At 43.8% G+C, this 22,892-nt stretch overlaps 2 protein-coding genes across 3 annotated transcripts; one reads left to right on the forward strand and one right to left on the reverse strand.

Annotated features, from left to right (window-relative positions):
- Nucleotides 1-1,499: 1,499 nt before the first annotated feature.
- Nucleotides 1,500-19,775, forward strand: pak6 (p21 (RAC1) activated kinase 6). 2 transcript variants are annotated; one of them, XM_026152423.2, is made up of 9 exons: nucleotides 1,500-2,037; nucleotides 11,968-12,215; nucleotides 13,542-14,207; nucleotides 14,796-15,329; nucleotides 16,091-16,224; nucleotides 17,259-17,385; nucleotides 17,476-17,601; nucleotides 17,729-17,863; nucleotides 18,241-19,775. In XM_026152423.2, exons 2-9 carry the CDS (start codon nucleotides 12,012-12,014, stop codon nucleotides 18,406-18,408), a joined length of 2,094 nt encoding a protein of 697 aa, XP_026008208.1. In that variant the 5' UTR covers nucleotides 1,500-2,037; nucleotides 11,968-12,011; the 3' UTR covers nucleotides 18,409-19,775. The 2 variants fall into 2 exon arrangements, with proteins under 2 accessions (XP_026008208.1, XP_026008210.1); XM_026152425.2 differs by lacking the exon at nucleotides 1,500-2,037 and adding an exon at nucleotides 8,522-8,652.
- A 58-nt stretch (nucleotides 19,776-19,833) lies between these two features.
- On the reverse strand, nucleotides 19,834-22,665 carry ankrd63 (ankyrin repeat domain 63). Its single transcript, XM_026154874.2, has one exon. It carries the CDS (start codon nucleotides 21,856-21,858, stop codon nucleotides 20,248-20,250), a length of 1,611 nt encoding a protein of 536 aa, XP_026010659.2. The 5' UTR covers nucleotides 21,859-22,665; the 3' UTR covers nucleotides 19,834-20,247.
- Between the last annotated feature and the right edge of the window lie 227 nt (nucleotides 22,666-22,892).

A 22,892-nucleotide genomic window follows, 5' to 3' on the forward strand; every position in this document is an offset into this window, starting at 1 on the left:
TTGAAATGCAAGGAGTTAAAGTTGTCTTACTTATGCAGCTCTGGGGCTTTCACTTTAATGACGCTGTGGTTTAAGACCAGTATTGTCATTGTGAAATCTGTTTTACATCACAAGCTACTTTTACGCTATTTATCCGAGAGGAGTGCTGGGTGAGGAGTGAGGATGACATGTAAAAATAATTTCTTTTATAACATCTCCTAGTCTCTCCTTTTATTGCAATACAATATGCACTAAAATATTCCATACATACATATATAAAAAAAGAAAATGATAATTAAACAAGTAGAAAAATAATAACTACCTAAAAGTGCAGCAGTAGCTTTCTTTTTACGTTTGTGCTAAACCACTGAAGCAAAATTGTGTGGTTCTGTGCATTCTCGCGGAAACAAGAAGACATGTTTCATTTATTGACCTTTTGACCTGTGCAGCTTTCCTTCATACTGGGCAAGCAGAGATAAGGATAAATAAGCAACCTCAGCTGAGATAACCCTGGTAAAAATTGGAGTAGTTTTTGTGATCACCATATTTGTGCATCTTTTATTGTTTCATAAACTCAAAGGAAATCATGACTATAAGACAACAAACCACCACCAGTCAATATCTGTGACATTAATGCTGACAAGTGAGAGTGAAAGAGAGGGAGGGGTTGTGTCTGCCATACCCCTAACAGGAAAATCTGCCACTGTTATGCAGATTGGTTTAGTGGAGTCGTTTTTCACCTCACTTTATTTGATGTGTGTGCTGGGGGAGGGGGTGCCATTATTTAAGCCTGTCGTAGTGCCTTTCATATCAAAATGCCATGTATTACACATATGCCCTAAATGTGGCTCACTCTTGCAGGCAGTTTCTGCATGACTTGACCCTAATACATTTTCCTTCTTCGTGCCTGGTCTTAGCTTCTGTATAAATTATTCAGGAAATGATTGTGGTAAAAGGAGAGGGGAAATGTTTCGCTCAAATAATGATGCCGGATCAGAGGCAGGAGTGTGGCTGTAACTTCAGTTTCAGTGTCCCCTCACTTGCAATGATTTTGGGGTTTTTTCTGGGTCACGATAGACTCAAAAGACAGTGTGAGGATGAGGATCTAGCCCCTCTACAAGGATAGTCCCACACCCCTTTTTACAAGCATCGGTACAGCAACCCCTCCTCTGCCATCTGCCATCTCCCTGACCATGTCATTTCATGGATAATACATTTGAGTGAACAGCAGTGCACCGGGTGAAGTCAGCACCCTCGCGTTCTCGTGTCACCCACATTACGTGCAAAGGAGACAGAGAGGCAGAGAGATGGTGGGTGGGGAGGGGAGAGGAGAGGGTGGGGGATGAAAGGTATCCCAGGTGATGAGGTGTTGAAGAGCTCTCCTCTCCTTACAGTCACTGGAAACCGGCACACGGGCGCAGGCACATGCTGCTATCAGTTCTTTTGCAGCCCAGTGAGGGAGTGGGAGGAGGCAGAGAAGGAGGGAAGTGATAAAGAGAGAGGCAGAGAGAGGAGGAGGAAGAGAGTAAGAGAGAAAGGGAGGTGGGAGGGAGTGTGTGTGTCTGTAGGAGAAAGACAGCGAGCCTGAGAAGGAGAAGGAGAGAAAAGGGGGGTGGATGGAAGGAGCTACATGGTGCTGTGATATTCCTCTCCTCCTGGATGCTGCTTTTCTTTTTCATGGCTTTGTCTATCTATTGTACGGACACCCCCTCGTCCCCGGGAGCAGGCACCGGTACACGAATCAGCACTCAGCCACAGAACTGGGGATGAATCGGCCCCAACAAAGAGCCTTTGAGATGGCAGTGTGTGTTTCTGCCCGGAGGGAGGAACGCATCAGGCTTTCCCAGGCAAGCGGCAGCCTGCAGTGTGCTCTCGCTTGAGAGCCATCCCTCCTCGCCGTTGTGTGCATGAGCTTGAGAGCGTGTAGGTCTGTGCGCGAGCGTAAATGTGTGTGTGAACGTGAGTGAGCGGCGCATAATAGTGGATGTGAGTGTATGTGCACACTCGCTTCCAAACCTTCCTGGAGGAGAGAGGCTCTCCTCTTCACTGGACAGCAAGGTAAGGGGGGATGACTGATATTTTTTGGTGTCTTTCTCTGACAATGATTTTATCCCTCCAGAGTCCCATCTTCTCTCTTCACAGCGAGGAGAGTGGGGTAAAGTGGGGTGGGGGACAAAAAAAAGAGGCTTAACGTCATTAATAAAGAGCAGGCTAGTGTATGCCATCGGTAGGTATCAGTCGTGGTGGAGGAAGAGAAAGAGGATGTGGAGCAAAGGCCAGTGCAGCCAGGTGCAGATGTGGTGGTGGTGGTGGGGAGGGGGGATACTGAGAGGTCTGCAGGATGTATTCAGTGATGGACTGCATCTCAAAAGAGGAGCCTTCACCTTCTGCTCACCCTCCTCCTTAAAATCCCAACATCGTCTCCTCCTCCTGTCTCTTCTGTCCTCAACCCCGATTTCACAAAAAAGGATTCAGCACTCTCAAGATGGATCACACTTGATAAATCTAGGATGATTATTATGAGTACTCTGGACACAGATGCTTCCTGTTTTTACCAATGTGAATTCAGGTGATATTTTTTAGTTGTATCAGTGGAAGCTTCTACTACTGCACATATATACATACTTCAGTAGATGGATGCTGTGGAAAGAATAGACACGATAAAGGAGACTCACACGTGATGTCTTTTCCTAGCATAAAGAAAACCTATTGTACGAGGGGTTGCATGAACGTGGGATGCGATGTTTGAGCACATTAAGAAATAAGAAATCTGGTCAGTACACTGGAAAAAATAGATTTGTAAAGTCTCTCTATTAGACTGCTATTAGATGCTAAGTCCTCTGTGGAAATCAATCTAAGGTGAAGGTGTTTTAAAGAAGTGTATAGATTGTTTGTTTTAGCCCACTTAGCATTGCCAGTGCACTCATTGTCAATGATGCTGTCGCAGCACTTCTCACGCTTGCTACTAAAAAAAGAAATAATAATAACAATGCTACTGTTAATGCTTCCATGTGTGAGTTGAGACGACATCTGTGCACATACAGGGCGATTTGCTCATAAGTTTAGTGCTGATTGAAATGTATGGGCTTTTTAACATTTTTATTTTTAGTCTGTTGATATGTAACTGAGGCTCTGCAAGTAAAAAAAAAGCTCTTGTTTGTGTCTCAGGTCATTCATTGATATTCACAGAGGAAGAGGAAGAGCAGCCAAAGGGTAGGGGATGTGACAGAGAAGGTCTCTTTGGTTCACACACACACACAAATGCACATAAACACACACGCACAGCTGGACTTCTGCTTCACTCGGGGTGATGTGCGCTCTTCTATAAAGTCTATATTTTGGTGTTTGTTGTGTGTTGCTCATCGTGCGGGTTTACAGGCTCACAGTAAAACAAACAGACTTGAACACGCGCTTCAGGACGCCGACAGGACAGCAAGTGATACGGGCCTCTCACACACTTGATCACGGCACGCAGGTGCTGTTGCGATGCCCCAGCGACCCATGCTGGGCTCACGATTGTTTTCAGGAGCGACTGTGACATGTTCATGCTGGTGAAGGCGGGGGAGCTGTGCATTTACCAGCTTAGTGTAGCTACTGGCCACGAGATGTCAAGCACCGCGGATTAAAAAATCCTCAGAGTCCAAATTAGGACAGCATGACATGAGTCCCCCCCCTCTCTCTAGGCTGAAACAGCACCCATGCTGGGTGACAGAGAAGGACAGCAGAGTTGGTGCAGACTGATACCATAAAGGAATCTGAGGTTAAAAATGGCCTGTGCTTTGTCCCTTGGAGAGACACGCTGAGGCCTTGGCTGGGAAAAAATATAAATCAAAGCCTTCATAAGCACATGCGCATACAGTAAAGCATGCGCCGAGTCCCAGTGCATCAATAAATTAGACCCAGGAGAGAAAAGTTGGGCTCATACCATTGGTCCAGCCTGATCATACATTTCTATCAGCACAGCGTCAAATTGTTCAAAGCACTTGTGAGAGCCAAGAGGATCTTTCATTAAACAGAGTGTTGGTCACTGCTGCATTTTCTTTCTCTCCTGCCTCTAGTCCTTAGTATACATATTGATGCATATTTCCTGACGTGACAGTCTGTGGTGTTCTACTGATGTGTCAGCATCCAGATAACGTCCCATAAAATCCTGCAGGACATCAGAAGCGTTGTTTTTACAGTGTCATTAGATTAAGGTGTTTGGAGCAGATAGAGACCACAGCTTTTACTGCGCAGTAATGTCCACACTGTTCGCTGCAGGGCAGAGCAAACTAGTTTTCTTGTCCATTTTCTTATCCGTGAGAATCAGTGCCATTATGTCAGGTGACAGAATGATGTACGTGCTGTGTTGATGCAACTGTCCTGTCCTCAGATCCCCTCTGTGGCTTGTTTACTGCAGAAAAGATGATGGAGAAAACACTTTGCATCTTCAGAACTGAAAGAGAGCTCCTCTCAGCATCATTACTTTTCAAAAAGTTTGACAAAAATGTCTATGTCTATGCTAATTTTCGCCAACAGCTTCAAATCTACAGCCATCCCCTTCAGTATTTTTTTCCTCTCTCTGTCCTCCATCCTAGATTTATCCATCTTCTCTTTTTTTTTCTGTCACCGCAGCTGAGTGTCTGGACTCTCCTTTCCTCCCCCACTCTTACTGCTCCCGTCTTGACCTCTCATTTTTGGTTTCCTCCTGTCAATCTTAACACAGGACAAGTGTTCCCTCCTGCGCAGATTTCTGCTCTTAAAGGAACTGACAGCCCACATTGTTGGGCACTGACACTGTTTTTTTCTGCGTACTTCCAATCCTCGGGCCTTTTCCTTACTCACGCCGAGCATGAGGAAATGACAGATGAGCATTTTTGATCGTTCACTTTCTCAGAATCTTCAGTGACTTCTACCATTTTAGACTTGCACGACTTCATCCAGAGATTTGAGTGAAAGCCGGCATATGACGCATCGCTGCGAGTTATGTGACATTTGAAAGACCCCAAGATATGTCACTATGAATGAACTCCCTGTGTAAATGTGGGTCATCCATGCTTAATATCTCATTTTATAAACTGAAAAGTGAAAGCACAATATGGATACAGTTGACTATCTAACCAGGAACCTATACGTCCATGGTTACATAAGGGTCTACTCTGACACTTTGCAACCTTTGCAGCCACATTTTCTTTACGCTTTCATATATTTGTATCTGTTTTATAATCATCAAGGGTATGAACACTTAATATTTATCAGCTGCAAGACTGTATTCATTATGTGTTTTACCTTGTGGGTCCTCCTGTCAGTTTGCGTGTCAACATGGCAAAAGTTGGTCCTGAAGACACCTTTAACGGGAGCAATGCCAACACCACGAGTACTTTATCAAGTTTGTCTGTGCATACATTTTGGCCACACTCTGTGCAAGCTTACTCTTTTTGTCCACTGCTGCTATTAAACTTTAGACAAAAACTAGTCCTTCACGTGCCCTTGGGTATGCTCTACATTATGTCCTTAGCCCTGAGTGGAGCTTTTATCAGAGTTACAGCTACATCAAGGACTGAGAAAGTTGCTGTTTGAAAACTGGCACTATATATCCGCACAATATATCTTTAGTCATCCAAAGAAAATGTTGGTTCAGGGAAATCATACTTACTCTTCAAGCAATCCCAAAGAAAAGGAAAGGAGAAATTCTGCATATTACCTCAGAAATAAACAAACGGAGCCACTATGTGCATTCTGCCTGCAGCCTTATTAGCCTAAAGACAACAGCTAGTAGCGAAATTAAACACGGTACTGCTTTCACCTTTACAGTGTGCTACACTCCTTTACATCAATCTTCAGAAATTAATCTTTGCAGAAAAATAACATAACATCTTTTACTCCATTCATTTAGCTAATTGACATGATTTAATAAAACCTTCTTGGCAGCTGTAATATCCCTCTCCTCGACCCCCTTTCCCACTTTGTAAAAAATAATTTTATGACAGCTGACATATCTTATGCCCATTATGTTTTACTCACAATATTTATTAGAAACATGTCTTTGGCAAAATTGAATGTGATTGCTTTGGTGATTTCGGTGCGTCTTTGGGAGCTGGATGTATATGCTGACACGCCGAATAGGCTACTTTTTATCGACGTTTAAGTTGAATCTGGATGATACAGGTTAGCAGGCATTACACTGTTTTCCTTGGGCTTTCATGCATTAATGGTGCTGCAGTTTTTTCAGGCAGTTGAATAAATCAGCTGTGTTGGTTTGCGGTGCAGACACAGTCCATAGGTTTCTGTTCATATGATTTCTTTTCAGTTAACATCACTTGTGCTAAATTCAAGGTTTTTCCAAATAATAATGGATGTTCCACTTCAAGGGATAGCTCTCACCTTCTCCTGTCCCAGACATTTCAATTTAGTTCTTTATATGTCTTTTAAAATAGGATTACTCATCCAGACCAGCCCAGGAAAAATGTATGGTGCAGAGAACAGTCACTTGTGATTGGCACAAGGCTTGTGGTCAGGATCTGATTTAGCGCTTGCTGATTTTCTTAGCATTCTTAGCATGATAAGTGAAGCACTCATATTAGACATCAGTCTATCGAGCTCATTTAACTGTGGGAAGCCAAAGTCCTGACAGAGTTTAAGATTAAGTTAAGTGTGCAACACTACTAGGGTGCTAGCCAGAATGCATTTAAAGCTGACAGTCTCTTGTTGCATGCTACATGTGAGCTACATTTGAGAAAGAGAAACTTCAGACAATGTCCCAGGCACACCGACTTATTAGACTTATTAGACGCAGTGTCAATTTGATCTTGTCTTCAAGTAAATGTTCAGTGAGTGTAAGCAATAAACAATTCAGGTGTTTATAGTCTTACCACAGGTGTATAAAATCAAGCACCTAGCTATGGAGTCTTCCTTTACAAACAGTGTGTGTGTGTGTGTGTGTGTGTGTGTGTGTGGGGGGGGGGGGGGGGGGGGGTTATCTAACAAGATACACGACCAAGTTAGTTCATGTGATTTCTTCCCTCTTAGTTATTCCACCATCAACTGTAAGTGCTTACGTTACACAGGGGACGCATTTAAAATTCACAGCAACTCAAGCAGCAGCCTGAGGTTACAGAGGGTCGCCGAATACTGATCCAGGATCTTTGTCCACACGTCAGACCTAGCACCCTTCTTTCGGCTGGGAGAGTCCAAAGGTGCTAAAAGCACAAGTGGTCTGTTCCTCAAGGAACCAAAAATAAGGGAGTGACTATGAAAAGATGTGATGCTTTTCTTTATGGAGGAAATAGCAATGAGGACATTGGCAAATGTGAGCCTATAAACCCGACAATCGACTGATACTTTTGAACCCGCATTCTACTTTATACGGAGATGTTATTATTGTTATTATCATTATTACTGTTTTAGTTCATGTATGTAGGTATTCCACAGAATTGATGGCTTGCTGGTTGCACAAAAGAAAAAGTCAAGACGTCACCAAAGTTTAACCATCTTTGAATAATCATTGCACAGTAGCTATTTTGGTCTGTTCAACTGCTAGTGTTAGACTGACACCCCAACAATGTCATCTCCAGTGCAGTGCAGCTAGCATGCCTGAAGAAACAAAACTGTGCAATCAACCAAAGCTACATTTGTGCAAAGAATGACTTTATGGACCTAATAGATTCATGCCGACATTCTCCAGCATTTCTTATATTCTGAGTGCTTTGTCATGCATGATGTATCAGAGTGCTAGCGTCTTGTTATTCCGTGTCGTTGAATGCAGCTTATTACATCACATGTAAAGTCTTATTGAAAGTCCTTCCATCTTTGCAGAGGTGACTTCAAAGAGAAAGACATCAACGTAAATCATAAACACTGCTATTGTACTGTCCAGTCACGTCCGGCGCCTTGTACCTTTTATGCCCTCAGACGGTGTGTGTGTAAGTGCATGTGTATGTGTTTTACAAAGCACAGGGAAAAGATGACCATCCAAGACCCCCACCGCCCCCTCGAGAGGCAGTCTCATTACACTCAAAGGGCAAAACGGTCATCATAATGAAGCTGATAGAAGAGCAATCTCTAAGCGCTCTACACTGCACTGTAGATTCCAAAAGCACCATTTAAGACCTTGATGCTATCTATACTATTATGAAATAGATGTAACCCCCCTCCTGTAATTCAGTATAGCTGGATTATGCTTATACATGCATTGACAAGTACAAAAACAGGATTACCTCATCTCCATCGTCTCACACCCTCACTTCACCATTTGACATGAATCCCGTACAAAATAAACATCCATCTAGTGCGGGAGAGGCGGAGGGGGAACGATGCGTCCTAAAATTAGATCAGTGAGGGACTGAACACCACTAATCCTGCAAGCACAGTCACCTGCACACTCATTACATTTTTTTGCATGCACGCCAACAAAAAGATAGAAGCAGAAATCAGGGCAAATAGGGAAAAAAAATCATTTAACAGAGCTGGGAGCACTAACATCGAGCAAATCCAATATCTCTCTTATCTCTCGATCCCCTCCCACTCAACCGGAACTCCTGCTTGGGGTGATCTGAACATGAGAGGAAGGAAAGCATGCTCTCTCTTCTTTTGTCATGTTGTCTGTGGGGCACATATGGATTGCTCGGTTGAATTTCTGGATGGTATGAGAGGCCAAGCCACTCTGCCAGGTGAAGAAGTTCCATCCAGTCAGGGGTAAGGCTATGATTGGATATTAATTTGAGCGTGGATTGGGAAAGGGATTGAGTGGTTACTTTCTGCAGAAAAATAAGTGTATTTTGCATGCGTTAGAGAATGTGCAGGCTGTGGAGTCTTTCTTTCAAGGTTTATGTTTAGTTAGACTTCAGAAATACTTATTGCAAACAGATTTCTGCTGAGTTCCAGTGTATGAGATCTTATTTCTCAGTGATGGGATTTGTGAGGCTTTTTTTTTTAGGTCACGCGTTTGGACTTGTTTAATTTGTTGCTCCTGCATTAAGTTGTGAAGATGAAAAACACCTCATGTTGCACAATTTTAAGAGTGACCTCATCCTGGCTCTCCTTTCATGTCTGTGACAGCAGCTGGCGGAGTTTTGCATCAGCACATTGATAGATTCAAGAAAAGCCACTCAGGCATAGGGTCAAGTCCCTGCAGTTTTGAGGGATGTGACTGGAAAGAGATGGTGGACTGTGCAAGTCAAGCTCTGTGGAAACATATTTTAGGGCTTAGAAATCAATAGCATATTGCTGTCAGGACTGTCATAAGCCCGGCAGAGTCTGAGAGGTCAATCTAAGGCCAGTCGCATATGATTAAAGCTTGTAAATCAATAATTGTATCAACTTTTTAAATTCATTCTGCCCAGGAATGAATCAAGTATGCATGTGTGTTTCTTCTTGTGTCTAATACCACAGTGGTTAGTTTGTATTTCCAGAGTCTGCAGAGGGGAACAGTGGTCAAGTATGAATAATGAATACTGTGATATATTCTGTTCTCTGCTGTTTTGAACTGATGCAACTTGATGAAGTATCATAAAAACCAGCTGCTCTTTTTGCAATGGTACTGTAGCAGTTTGCATTTTACTCAAGCGAATATTGATTGGTATGCTTATAAGAGAATACGTGAGCGTAAATGTGTAAATATTTGTTCGGGCAATGCCAGCATCGGCATCTTTAACAGCTATCTAAGCAGACAGCCTCTCATGCAGTGCAAAAAGAAAAAAAACGACAGCGATCACAATCTTCTATTTTTGCAGCTTGTGTTTTTTTTGCAGGCATTTTTTATTCAAAAGGGGCCACAACTGGCACTTAAAAGCCTTTCTGTGTCTCCAGGAAAGAAACTGGGTCCCTGTCTCACTAATATATCCACATTTGACTGTAATCTTGGCCCCGACTCCTCTCACCCCACCTTCTGAGAGCCCTCACATCATAATGTCCCTGTCAGATAGAATTAAAGTCCTTCCCAGCATCACATTATGTACATAGGGAGAGCACAGAGTGATGCGTTTATGCAACACTTAGCATATTAGCCTTGTGATTGAATTATCCTTGGCGAGTGTCACGTCTATTCTAGCAGTCCTTCTGCGCCCCCTCCTTCCCACCTATTTCATCCTACCGCTCCCTTCCTGTAATGAAGTGGAGGTTTAGCTGATGTGACCAGCGGGCCTGACTTACTTTTACCTTGCAGTGATGCAGCAGGACGTGTGGCGTGGGTTAGTTACCAATACATCTCTTAACAGGCGTCATTGATGCCGATTAGAGCCATGCTGATCCGAGGGCGGAGGTGGAAAGAGGAAAGGCTGCCAGTGTGATCGCCTGCTGGTTTGCAGAGGGCTGAAAAACTAATTTTCTCAGCTCCCACTATTTCACAGTGCATGATGGGAGATAGTATCTGATCCTCTCAGGGTACCGTGTAGGCCTCTGCATTGGCTATTAATTTCAGGGTGACTTTTTGCAAAAACAAACAAAAGTTCTGTGAGCATTTAGTTGGCCACAGAAGTGCTTTGAGCTTGACAGGTCAAGTTAGCCTGCTATGGCAGTAGAGTGTTTGCTGTATTAGCTATCTTAGTTTAGCATGTCAACATTTGGTCATTTGCACACGCGGCTTGAAAGATAAATACAATATGGACATACCCATATATACCCATTTTTTGTTCTTGCATTTTGAAGCCTTGATTTTAATGTTTTGTATTTTTTGGAGACAGAACTAAGCACAAACCATAACCTAATGTTAGCAAGTTTGGCTAGCAAGTTGCGTCCGCAGACCACATACATGTAAAGAATAGAATTTCCCTCACCAAAGTTGGAGCACAGACTTCTTGGACGTGGTATTATTGCTTCAGACTATGCATTAATTAATGCTACAAAAGGCACAGACACTACAAACTAGGATAAGAGGTCCAGATTAGTTAAGGCCTAGGAGATCCCTCACTGTCTTAACTAAGACCCATTCAAAGCAGCACCACTGCCCCTCCCTGAGCCTGGGTCTGCTGGAGGTTTCTTCCTGTTAAAATGGAGTATTTCCTTCCCTCCGTCACCAAAGCACTTGCTCATAGGGGGTCGTCTCCTTGTTCGGGTTTTCTCCCAATTATTGTAGGGTCTGTACAAAGCAATATAAAGCTTTTAGCATGTCCAGCACAAAGCTAGAGTTAACAAATACTTAAATCAGGACGGATGTAGTGGACTAAGCAGCAGACCGGCACTGGCATCCCCCTCGCATGGCTAGCTGAGACGGCTTCCGTGCTGTGAGCTATTTAAAAAAAAAAAAGTATTAATTCCAATCAAGTGACTTAAATGTGAGTGATTATCTCCCCTTACAGCTGTGCAGCCGAGGAAATGAGATGTAATGCATTTAATTATTTCCCCCCCCACTTGAATGGAAAATAAAGCTGCATATACAGTAAACCCGAGTTAGTGGCTCAAGAAATACAGGACCATCCATCTGAAGATTAAGTAGTTGCCCTCCCTGCAATCAAGGGCACACAAGCTACTAATTAGGATGGGATATGAAAACGGTTATAAAAAGGCTTTGAAGGATAGCCTGCCAGAGTATATTTATGTCTGTATATATGTGTGTGCATGAATGTGTGTTGTACTTATTCTGCTAATGCACTGAAAGCCTGTGGGCGCTGGCCAGCCCAGCCTCGTGCTCATCAGTAAAAGGGCACAGAGAATGAATAAGCCTTAATTGACCAGATATCCTTCATTACACATGTGCTTACAAATCCATTCGCTGTCCTTGGAGCTCTTCTCTGTGGCGCAAGCTTGTGACAGCCAGCAAGGCAGTGTGGGACATCCACGTCCCAGGCACAGCTATTGGATAAGCCATTTAAATATATATATTCTCTCATGTGGAAGAATCATTTGTTGGCACATTTTATTTAAATGAACCTGGAGTAGTGGGCAAATGAGAGCAGCAACAACTCTTTAATCATTGTGGCACATGAGTTTTGTTTGTATTCAAATGTCTGGTTTACAGTTACTTAAATTTGTGCTGAATGTGATGTTTGGCGCAACTTCTTCTTTTTTCTACAGGGACATTTTGAAGCAGACAGGCTGCTACCCCTCTGAACCTAAAGATGTTTCGCAAAAAGAAAAAGAAGAGGCCTGAGATATCAGCCCCCAAGAATTTTGAGCACCGAGTTCACACCTCTTTTGATGCTAAGCGCGGCTGCTTTGTGGGCCTGCCGACACAGTGGCAAAGCCTGATAGAGAACCTGCGAAGGCCCAAACCCATGGTGGACCCTTCCAGGATCACAGAGGTGGAGTTGAGACCAAAGAAGGTAAGCTATTTAGCCCTTTATTGATTCTCTGTCCTTACCCTGAGGTGACTACTAATGAATGGCGCACGGCGTTGATTCCCATTATGTTGTAATGAGCTTCATTCACAGAGAAATATGTGCTGGTTGCGTCAGTGCAAAAGTATTTGTGAGCGCTGTCACAGAAAATGCCACAATCCTCAGATGGCAACGTGGAGAGCTCTCTCCCCTCCCCATCTTTTTGCTTTCTTATCTATCATGTGGCTGAGCTAATGACCCTGCTGTGTACACTGACTGTACAATGTTGAATACTCATAGGGGCCACAAGATTTATTACTCCACGCAGGCAATTAATAATAGTCCATGGTGCCTTCCCAGAGATGTCAAGCAGAAGGGCTAAAAAGTGCAGGTACAGCAAAGGAATTGCCAGTGAGTGATAAAGCCTGCAAATCTCAGGATTTCTGTGCTTCATTGAACACACCGTTGACGCTTTTTATGGCTCCTCCAGAAAATAAAAAACCCACGAACATTTCGTTAAGTCTATGACGTGATTGTTATTAGTGCTGTGAAATATGAGAACAGTCATTCCAGCATTTAGGTCACTCGGGTCAGTCAGCATGGGTTTAGTGTCATCAGAAACACAGAAAATCCTAAAAGCTAAAAATAGAAAATTAAAGATTCAGCATGTTTCAGATTATTTCTACATGATGAGAAGACAGTTTCATTTTTAAAAAGCATGTGAAATTGCACAGAGGCTATTATCACCTGCCATTCCCTCCTCACAGCGAGGTGCTACAGTAGGTGAGATGTCATCTGACCTCTACCCCCCCTGTGCTGATGTAATGGCATTGAGCCAGAGAAATGGGAGAGGCAGTAGAGTATAACTGAACATGACTCTACCCTGAGTACGACTACTAAACCACCATGCAGTCAGTGTTACATCCATTCTGTTCTGGCAAAACATCTAAAGATTGTTTGATGATTTTATGTCAGGGCAAGCTTAGGCCATTTGCCTTTGGTTGCCTGCCAGTTGTGCATACCACGAGAAAGTTCATGAGCGGTTATCTCGACAATCTGAAAGCATGTGAGCAGTTGTAAAGGCTCTTTCTTTGTGTTTCGCTTGTGAAGTATATTTGTTGGTGCATTGTCAGAATCGGCCACTGGGGAAAATAAATTCAAGTCACCGTCTTTGTAGAATGACAAAGATGTCCTTTACAGATTCCCAAGTCTAAATTTAACTCGCCTTTGAGCGATGATTATGTCACCCTCATTCCTCTCTGTCCAAAATCCTTCTGTAATGCAATCATGGCTTGCAGGATGTGATACAGATAAATGCTTCTCTCCTTTCAGACCATTGTGCGTGGGAGCATGATCGGACACGGAGACTACATCGCAGCCATGATCAATGACATGAGCCGTCTGTCTGTGACCAGTTCCAACTCTTTGCGGAAGAGCAGCCCTTCAGCCAGGAAGAGAGCCCAGTCTCTGGGAAGGTTGGGGGAAGTGAACGAGGGAGACACTTACCAGTATGAGGGTCTGACCCAGGAGGATGATGACGATGAGGAGGATGCGGGCCAGGAACAGTGGAGGAATAGGGCCAGGAACATCCACAGTGAGACCAATACCCCCTACTTGGGCATGAAGAAGAGTATCACTCTGCAACCTAATGGGATTTTGCCCAAGGCCACGTCCACCTATGAAGTCGGGGTCAGCTCTCTCGAGGGCCCATCACATCCTGCTCAGTCCCAGAACATCCAGATGCCAAGTCACGGGGCTTATATGAGTAGTGATATGGGTAGTCCTCAGGAGAGAGTGATATGGAAGAGAGATTTCCAGCTGTCAAGGGGAATGCCACCAAATCAAAGGCCTGTAGCTTGTTTCTACAGCCCTGCTATGACGGTACAGCCACCCCAGGGAGATCAAGGCACAGTCACCACAGAACTCCGACCCAATATACCAATATACATGCACCAACAGAACAGCCCTGGCAGGCCGTTCTCCTCCTATGACCTGAAAGTAAGCCTTTGCAGCGATTAAGTGTACCGATAATACATTATTTATAGAATACACAATATATGCATATTTCTAATCCTATGTACATCATTTTTTAACTACTCAGCATGTTTCTTGCATGAGCTCTGAATACATTAAATAAAGTTATATTTTGCTGTCAAAAAACCATCACGGATCATGTTAATGCTTAGGTTGTGGAACTTTAGTGAAGCAGCTTATTGATTGGCTTTTTCACTAAAGAGGATCAAAGTTCTGAGTTTGAATCTTTGGTTTAGTTCTAGACTTAAAAATAATGAAAGTGGGTTCATGGTGCCAGTAGTCTACTGGCACCATCTTCTTTCAACATTTACAACTCTACTGCCAGTAGAGTTGTAAATGTTGAAAGAAGATGTGTTTGGCAAGATCTTTGCAGGACACTTGGGTCCATAAAACAACACATCAGTCATATCAGGTGAAGTGGAAAAGGAGGGAAAGTGAAGAACTTGATTTACATTTAGTTTTAAAGTGGGTCAAGAACCTCAGGCAGGTGGCCAACTGCCTTTCAGTTCTCTCTTAATTTTCCTCACCCCATTTTTCTGTGTTATTGTGCAGGGAGAATCAGCAGTGAGGTACCACTCTGGTTTCCTGCCCACCGGCACCAGCAGTCCTCTTGTGGGAGGCGTCAGACCCCAGCGGACTGTTCGCTCCTCAGCCAGCTACACCTTGGGTCTGTCTCCTAATATGGGACTGAGACCCAGTGGACCAGACCCCTTTCTCAGACACTCCGGATGCCCCAACCCTCCCTATCCCAGACAAGACAGCCCTTCCCAACCTCGACCTTCACCTACAGGCTCATTAGCCACCAGTCCTCCAGGCACCTGCTCCCCTGCCTTCAGACCCCCGCAACACCCCTCACCCAGACCGCCACCCGACCCACCTAAGGTGACACATGAACAGTTCAAGGCGGCCCTGCAGATGGTGGTGGACAAAGGCGATCCCCGCTCTTATCTGGAGAACTTTGTGAAGATCGGAGAGGGCTCCACAGGAGTGGTGTGTATCGCAACAGAGAAGCACAGCGGCCGGCAAGTGGCGGTGAAGATGATGGACCTGCGGCGGCAGCAGAGGCGAGAGCTACTCTTTAATGAGGTACAAAAAAAATAACCCAACATACAAATGCAAATAACTCTAAAATGTACCGAGAGTCATTTACAGCAACATATCTCTAATCTTTGTTGTTTAGCCTGTGGGAAAGCAGTTTAGTGATATCAGGGCATAAAAGAGAAGGCAGTTGCTTCATTTTAAGTGCTAAAAAAAGCACTTTAAGTGAGTTAATCCCTATGTTAACACAGCTTTAAAGTAGGGAAGTGTTTACAGCCTGGTACAAGAAAAAAACAGAGTCGGTCTCTAGAGTTAATTTTGCCTTTCATAACAACGTTTGAACATTTTTAATGCAGTTATCTGACAGCTTTGGCTTGCTGTCAAATGCAATTAAAAAACAAACAAACAAGTCTAATATTTTATTAGTATTACTTATCACTAACTGGTATCTGATTCTGGGTGACACATCCAATGGCTTATTAAGGTTAAGTGATCACTTGTATTCAAATATGATCATTTCTGACAAAACCAAGAGGCTTCCAAAAGGCAGCTGACACAGAGTATGCCTTTATAGAGTCCAATATTTTTATGCACATCTATCATTTGGAGGTATTTTCCAGTCTGAAAGAGTAGCACTGATGTCATCATCTTTGTAATCTTCTTGGAGTTTAAATGAACTATATTTCTGCTTGGCAGTGAATTCCAATGACTGAGCAGCAGTCATCTTTACTGCTGGAGAACCAATAAGTGGCGACATTGTTTGTTATATTTCTAAAGATTATACCACCAAATAATGTTTTGTGTTGCAGGTGGTCATCATGAGGGACTATCAGCACAGAAATGTGGTGGAGATGTTTAAGTCTGCTCTGGTGGAGGAAGAGCTGTGGGTCATCATGGAGTACTTGCAGGGTGGAGCACTGACTAACATTGTTTCTGAAACCAGGTGAGAACGCCATTAAATATCCACAGAAGAAAAACAAAACAAAACAACAACAACAAAAAACTGTATTTCATTGATTCCATATGGAACTTATATTTTTTAATAACTAAATCAGCCACAAGAGGGTAGTGTGGTATCAACTGGTGGGTAATCGATGTTCCTCCCAGGAGTGCAAAACTGTCATCAAGTCTTCTCGTGCACGCCACGTCTGCTGCTTTCCTCCAGAGAAAAATAATAATACAGTAAAATAATTGAATTTGTGTGTGTTTAAATGCCACACGGAAGGCTGATTTTGGGTAGACATTTGATCCCCTGATGCTACGACATACATCAAAAAGGGAGAAAACATATTGACCAGCAGCAGGGAGCTGAAATTTATCAGGGTGTGTTTGTTTGAGCTGTCAATATGGTTTATATTACTAACAGATGGCTGGCTCAGTCTCCATAGGGTGACCTCAGGGTTAGATTGTTTGACTCAAAGGGATGGAAATTTTCCTCTCATACCAAATGATATATAAAGTGAGCCAGCTGTCACTGCCACTGCTGGTCTAAGCCTAAAATAATCAGGATATTGACACAACAATCAAGATCAAGAGTCCTTTGTGTATGCTGTTTCTCCAGGCTGAACTATGATGTCAGATTATTTTAAAAATCCACTCAGTTTTAATCATTTTATCTTATATAGTTTTAGACAGTTTTTAACCTATAGTTGTTGTGTGTGGGAGGAACCTTGCTCTGTAAAGTAATTGTTACCTGGTGTTTTCTGTGAAATGTCTTTTTGCTGCTCGACTCTAACTGTTTATGCTGCACTTGAAAAAATATTAAAGGCACATTAGCATCGCGGCAGAACGGGCGTGCTTCATTCGTCACTGTGCTACGTGGGAGTTGTTGTTTTGAACCTTGCCTACTTTATCGTTGCCTTTAATGTGCGGTGATTCATGAAATTCAACTTTAAGTCCTGTTGATTCGTCATAACTAGTAGTGTAAAAGTGTGAAATTCATGTAAAATCTGTGTGTTTCTGTGTGTTGTGCTGCAGGCTGAGTGAAGAGCAGATTGCTACAGTGTGTGAAGCTGTGCTGCAAGCCCTGGCTTATCTCCATTCACAGGGAGTCATTCACAGAGACATCAAAAGTGACTCTATACTACTTACGTTAGACGGAAGGGTATGAAATGTTTCTTTCTTTCTGTCTCCTTCTTTCTTTTTCTTTTTGCTTTCTTGATTAAAATTAAGGAAAGCGTTTTTTTCCTCACAGGTCAAGCTTTCAGACTTTGGCTTCTGTGCACAGATCAGTAAGGACATCCCTAAGAGGAAGTCTCTAGTGGGGACACCTTATTGGATGGCGCCTGAGGTCATATCCAAGTCGCCATATGGCACTGAAGTGAGGAGGCACACATTCAGTTTGCATGAATACCACTAGTGTAGCACTGATTGCCAACAGAGGCAATCTGTGCAATAGTATGAGACCTGTTAGACACTTTTTTTCCTGTGTCGTGGTTTATTTCCAGGTCGATATATGGTCGATGGGCATCATGGTGGTTGAGATGGTGGATGGAGAGCCGCCATACTTCAGTGAAACCCCTGTAGCAGCGATGAAGAGGCTGAGGGATGAGCCAGCTCCTACTGTTCGAAACGCCAGTCAGGTACGAGAACAGACGAACGCAAGCTAGCAGCATTGATGGTCCAGACTGAAGTGTCTCGGCAAATGCTGGATGCAACACAATTACACGACCATATCACTGCAATGATTTATTGGAGTACAACTATATTATGTACTTATACGTACCTATTATGTTCCTATACAGCAGCTGGATAGCGTAGTGGTAGGCCTACACACCTTTGGAGTTGCAAGCTCGACCCAGTAACTGTCCTGTCTAGACCCCCCATGCTAAAAACCAAGCCCTGGAATGGCGCAGCTACACCTGTGCGCAGCTCAGACGCAAGCATTTCACTACATGTTGTACTCTGTATGATTGTTTATGTGACAAATAAAGGTTGTTTGTATTTCTTCCTGGTGCAGGTCTCTCCAGTTCTTAAAGACTTCCTGGACCGTATGCTGACTCGAGACCCCCTAGAGAGAGCCAGCGCCATCGACTTGTTGGAGCACCCCTTCCTGCTGCAGAGCGGCTCACCTCAGTGCCTGGTCCCACTGGTGGAGCAATACCGCAAGCGCATGTCCCGCTGCTGACCCCACAGGGCTCCTGGTCCCCCAACACCCACCTTCAGTATGACCCTTCCAGGCCTCAGAAGAGGACAAGCAACTGGGGTCCAACTTCAGCTCCCAAGCCAATGGGCTATCAGCTCCAGAGGCGCAGACCCCGTCGGGGTAACGGCGGCAAGTTTGGTAGACAGACACAGCATGGTCTCGGGCATGAGAGAAGCATCTTAGGAGCGAGTTAAAGGCAGCATGCGATCCCTCACCTCTCAGCTCGCTGCGATCCGATTATCGATTGGTTTCCTGTAACATTCAGTGGGATTCAACACAGCACAATGTGGTGCATATCAAAGTGATAGCAAAAATCAATATTCCACATGACTATATGTACATGTGCTACTATAAAAATCCTATATAGTGTTCATAGTGGGCATTATTGCTAGCTGTGTAAAGTTTTTAAGCTGGTGTTTAGGCTCAAACCAGAGTAGCTCATTGTGACATTATTAGGCAGGGATAAAGTTACCTCTGCACACTCACACTCTGTAGTGGAAACTGGACAACAATCTGTCAATCCACACTCTTTGCATGGCCAAATGGAGGCACACCTGGCCTGATGTGAATGCTTGAATATGTACGAAACAGGGATGTGAAAGACAATTCTCCTTTTATTAGCATAACAAATGGGTAGATGAAAGCCCCAGCTGCTACTATTGGGCTACTGGAAAACCACCAATTCCATGTTTCTCTTTTTTATGTTTATTCTTTATTTCAAAAAGGTATTGTTGGTCGTTTGTATGATGTGAAGTTGCAAATAAGGTTTCATTATTAGGTATGGACTTGAACCATGAGCAGATAAATTAATAATGTAAATACTGAATATTAGGATCTTACACCTGCTGATTCACTGCAGTAAATTATGTGAAACAAATTCAAAATGTTACTTTTCTTTACTGAAATGTGTAGTTGTTTTTTTTTGTCGTGTGTGTGTGAGAGAGAGAGGAAGCGCATGAATGTGTGAGGTTTCAGCGTTCGCTTCAACTCTTTGTATTGTGACAGACTATTTAAAGATCATAAGATTTATGTGTGTGTGTGTGTGTGTGTGTGTGTGTGTGTGTGTGTGTGTGTGTGTGTGTGTGTGTGTGTGTGTGTGTGTGTTACTCCTGAAGATGTGTGTGACTGTATTTGCATTTGTTTGCCTAGATAAAGCACACAGGCCTGGCATGTGATGCTGCAGGACGTCGACCTGCTGAGAAACACTTTGCACATAGTCTTTGTATTCTGACACAGATACATGTTGACATGTTTCATGTATTTCTATTTCTGTGTGAAGCATTCATGAAAAAGAGAATTACACATTTTAATTTTGTACAAATCAATAAATGATGCATACTGAAGCGGTATCCATTTAAGTAACTCTGAGTCCTTTTCGCACATGCATAGTACAGGATGAATGAGCCGGTCTTTTAAAGTGTTTATTACATGTTGAGCATGAATCATACAGTGCACGGTGACTGAATATTTAGGCGAAATACATTTCTTCTTCTTTTTTTATTATAAACACAGAAGCAATATCAAATACATTCGATTTCAGGTCATATAAATCTTATACATGTGAAAGAAAATATTCATTTTCAGCAGCTCACAGACTGAAATCGTGTTCATTTGTAAAGGATTTTAAACATGGGTTAGCAAAATTGCACTTTATGCAACTTTTATTGACAGGTATTGAAAAACAAATAAGCTGCAACAAAAGCGAGGAATCATTACTTTTCTCAGTATGTAGGCGCTACTGCCGAGCAAGTACCAGAAGTTTAAATGCTGTTAAAAAACATCCACTACCAGCCAATTCTGCAGTTAGACATTGTCCTCTTTCTAGTCGAGGGTGGACTGAGACGAGCAGCTTTCGAACTCACACTTCACTCCACTGATGCTGTCGACGCTCGGCTGACTGTTGACCTGTTGGTGCGTGTGCGAGAAAGGAAAGGTTTCGGAGCGGGATATCCGACCCCTGCCATTCGAGGAGCCCGATGAGCAGTCTATGACCATCCTCATAAATTCGGGTGCAGTGAATCGCCGTAGCAGTCTGGTCCCCAGGCCCGTGAATCCCGGGGTACGGTTGGGGAGCTTCCCTGACTCAATTTCTCCCCTGGCAGGAAGTAACTTGTTGTGTCTGGCAGTCGCACCAAAGCTGCCCCTTTTCTGCTGCTCTCGTCTGCTCAGTGAAGCCATATCATTAGCCTCTTCATTCTTAGATTTGACATTCTCCTCTGGCACTCGTGCAGGCTGATTCTTGCTGTTTAAAAGAGGTTTTGGCACAGAGACAATTTTGTCAGCATCGTTTGTCAAGCCCTGGGTGTTCCCATGACAGTCCATCTTATCTATCAGGCATCTCTCATCCTGCAGTGAGGCTCTCTTTAATTTGCTGGCTGACAGGCTCATGTCACGCACATCACCCTGATAGGACTGCTTTCTGCTGCTCAGAAGGTCCAGGTTAAATGACTTTGCTTTGCCCCAGAGAGGAAAACTCGCTGGTGCTTGCTCTGGGAGTCCAGTGTCTCGGCTGACATCTTTCTGGCTTGGCTCAGGAAAAGAGTTCAGTGTTTTAGTCCCCCTTAGCTCTCTAAAGTGGCAGTTTTGCAGCTGCTTGGTTGTGAGGAGAATGCTGTGATCCCCCTCAGTTTGGCTTTTCTCAAGCTGAGGAGGCAGAGCCCAGCTGTGGCGATGGTTTTCCTCTTGAGATTGGCTCCTGGGACATCGGAAACGGTTCCACACTCCATTGCTGTCGCCAATTTTCAGCTGTCTCTGAAATACCCCAGGCAATTGGTCTTCATTATTTAACTGTTTGGAGAACCTCTCCAGAACCTGCCTAGGGAGCCTGCGGGGCAGACGGCACTCACCCTCCTGAGTGGTACTCGCATCAACAAGTGGATCATCTGTAGCAACACTTCTCCTGCAAGGAAAGTTCAGAATCTGGACGCACTGACTGTGCCCAAAGAAGCTGGCAACCTCAATGGCTGAGTGGCCAGCATTATTGGTCCTGTCCAGCCTCAGTCCCAGTCTTTTGAAAGCCCTGACCAGAAACTCCAAAACCTGGCTTTGCCCAGAAAATGCAGCATACATGAGGGCACTGTTTCCCCAGGAATCAGTGATATCAGGGTCAGCATTGAACTGAACTAGAAGTTTGACCACGTCCAGGTGTCCCATTTCACATGCATGGCTCAGGGCTGTGCGACCGTCCTCATCCTGGCAGTTGACATCCGCCCCTTTTTCCAGCAGCAGCCGGGTGAACTTGGCCCTGGTCCCAGGGTCTTGCAGGCAGACGGCATGCATGAGCGGGGTGCGGCTGTTCTCCGTCTTCGAGTTGATAATGCGTCCATCCAGTGCGTCCAGGATGAAGCGTGCAAGGTGGACTTTACCGCCATGCATGGCATCGAGGAAGGTCTTGGTGCCAGAGCCCTGGCGTAAATCTTTTGGCCGCATCATCCTCCAACAGGTACTTGCAGTGCTGAGCCTTCAAGTGAGCCGAGAAAGAGAGATGGCAAAAAGGGAGAGGAACTGTGCGGCAAGTTCTCCGATACTCACTGTGTTAGAGTGAGCGCTTCACCTCAGAGTAAGACTCACAGAGGAGCTGCTAGTGTTTTTATACCTCCCTTTCCACATGCCCTCCCCACGTTGCCTAGGAAACAAACGTCTGAGGACCATTATGCAGTCGCAGCATCCATTCAGCCCGAGCACTCTCTGCCTGGAGAGAAATATATGCTATTTGAACAGAATAATTACTCAAGGAGAAAAACATGGCCAGCATTTACCATGTGAGGTCTGTGGGGTTAATTTAAATGCAGTATTTTCACTTTTGTTTGTTGCAAATGGACTCAATCGAGAAAATTTTGCTGTTGACAGAGCAGTCAAAATAAAAAAGGACTCATGTGATGAATAGTGCATTATGCTCATGTGTAAATGTCCCATTTACATGCAAGACTATACTGTATCAGTACACTTAGCAAATGTTTGACGGAAGATGAGACAGTCTTTGAGAGATCTATTCACTCTGTTGGTGTGGGGGTATGTTAGCAGTTATCCTTTTTTTCCCCTTGAAATAATGCGTCTATCCATCCATCCCTCTCTGTGTGTTTGTTCACAGTTTACTCCAGCCTGCCATAATGAAGTGCAACAAGTTCAAGTTATTCTCCTCAACTGTGAGAAGACTTTTTCAAGGTTTCATGATAATGGCCTTGCCTGAAGGCATTTTCTTGTCAAGGGAAATAGTAAATCCGATCGAATCTACAATAAAAACACAGTGAAAGCAACATTAAATTAAAAAAAAAAACAAAAACAGAAATCGCTCAATGTCAGATTCAGTCCTTTCAGTGACTCGAGTCCCTTTAATCATACAGATTAAGACCACTGTTTGTTTAAGGATTTCAGTGTGATTATCAATCTCCTTTTGCAGTAACACTGAAAATAACAATCAAAAGCCCACATGATTATGAACGGCTCCCCTAAATATAGCTATGTCA

This window comes from Astatotilapia calliptera, chromosome 19 (assembly GCF_964374335.1).
Source record: "Astatotilapia calliptera chromosome 19, fAstCal68.1, whole genome shotgun sequence".
Lineage (NCBI taxonomy): Eukaryota > Metazoa > Chordata > Actinopteri > Cichliformes > Cichlidae > Astatotilapia > Astatotilapia calliptera.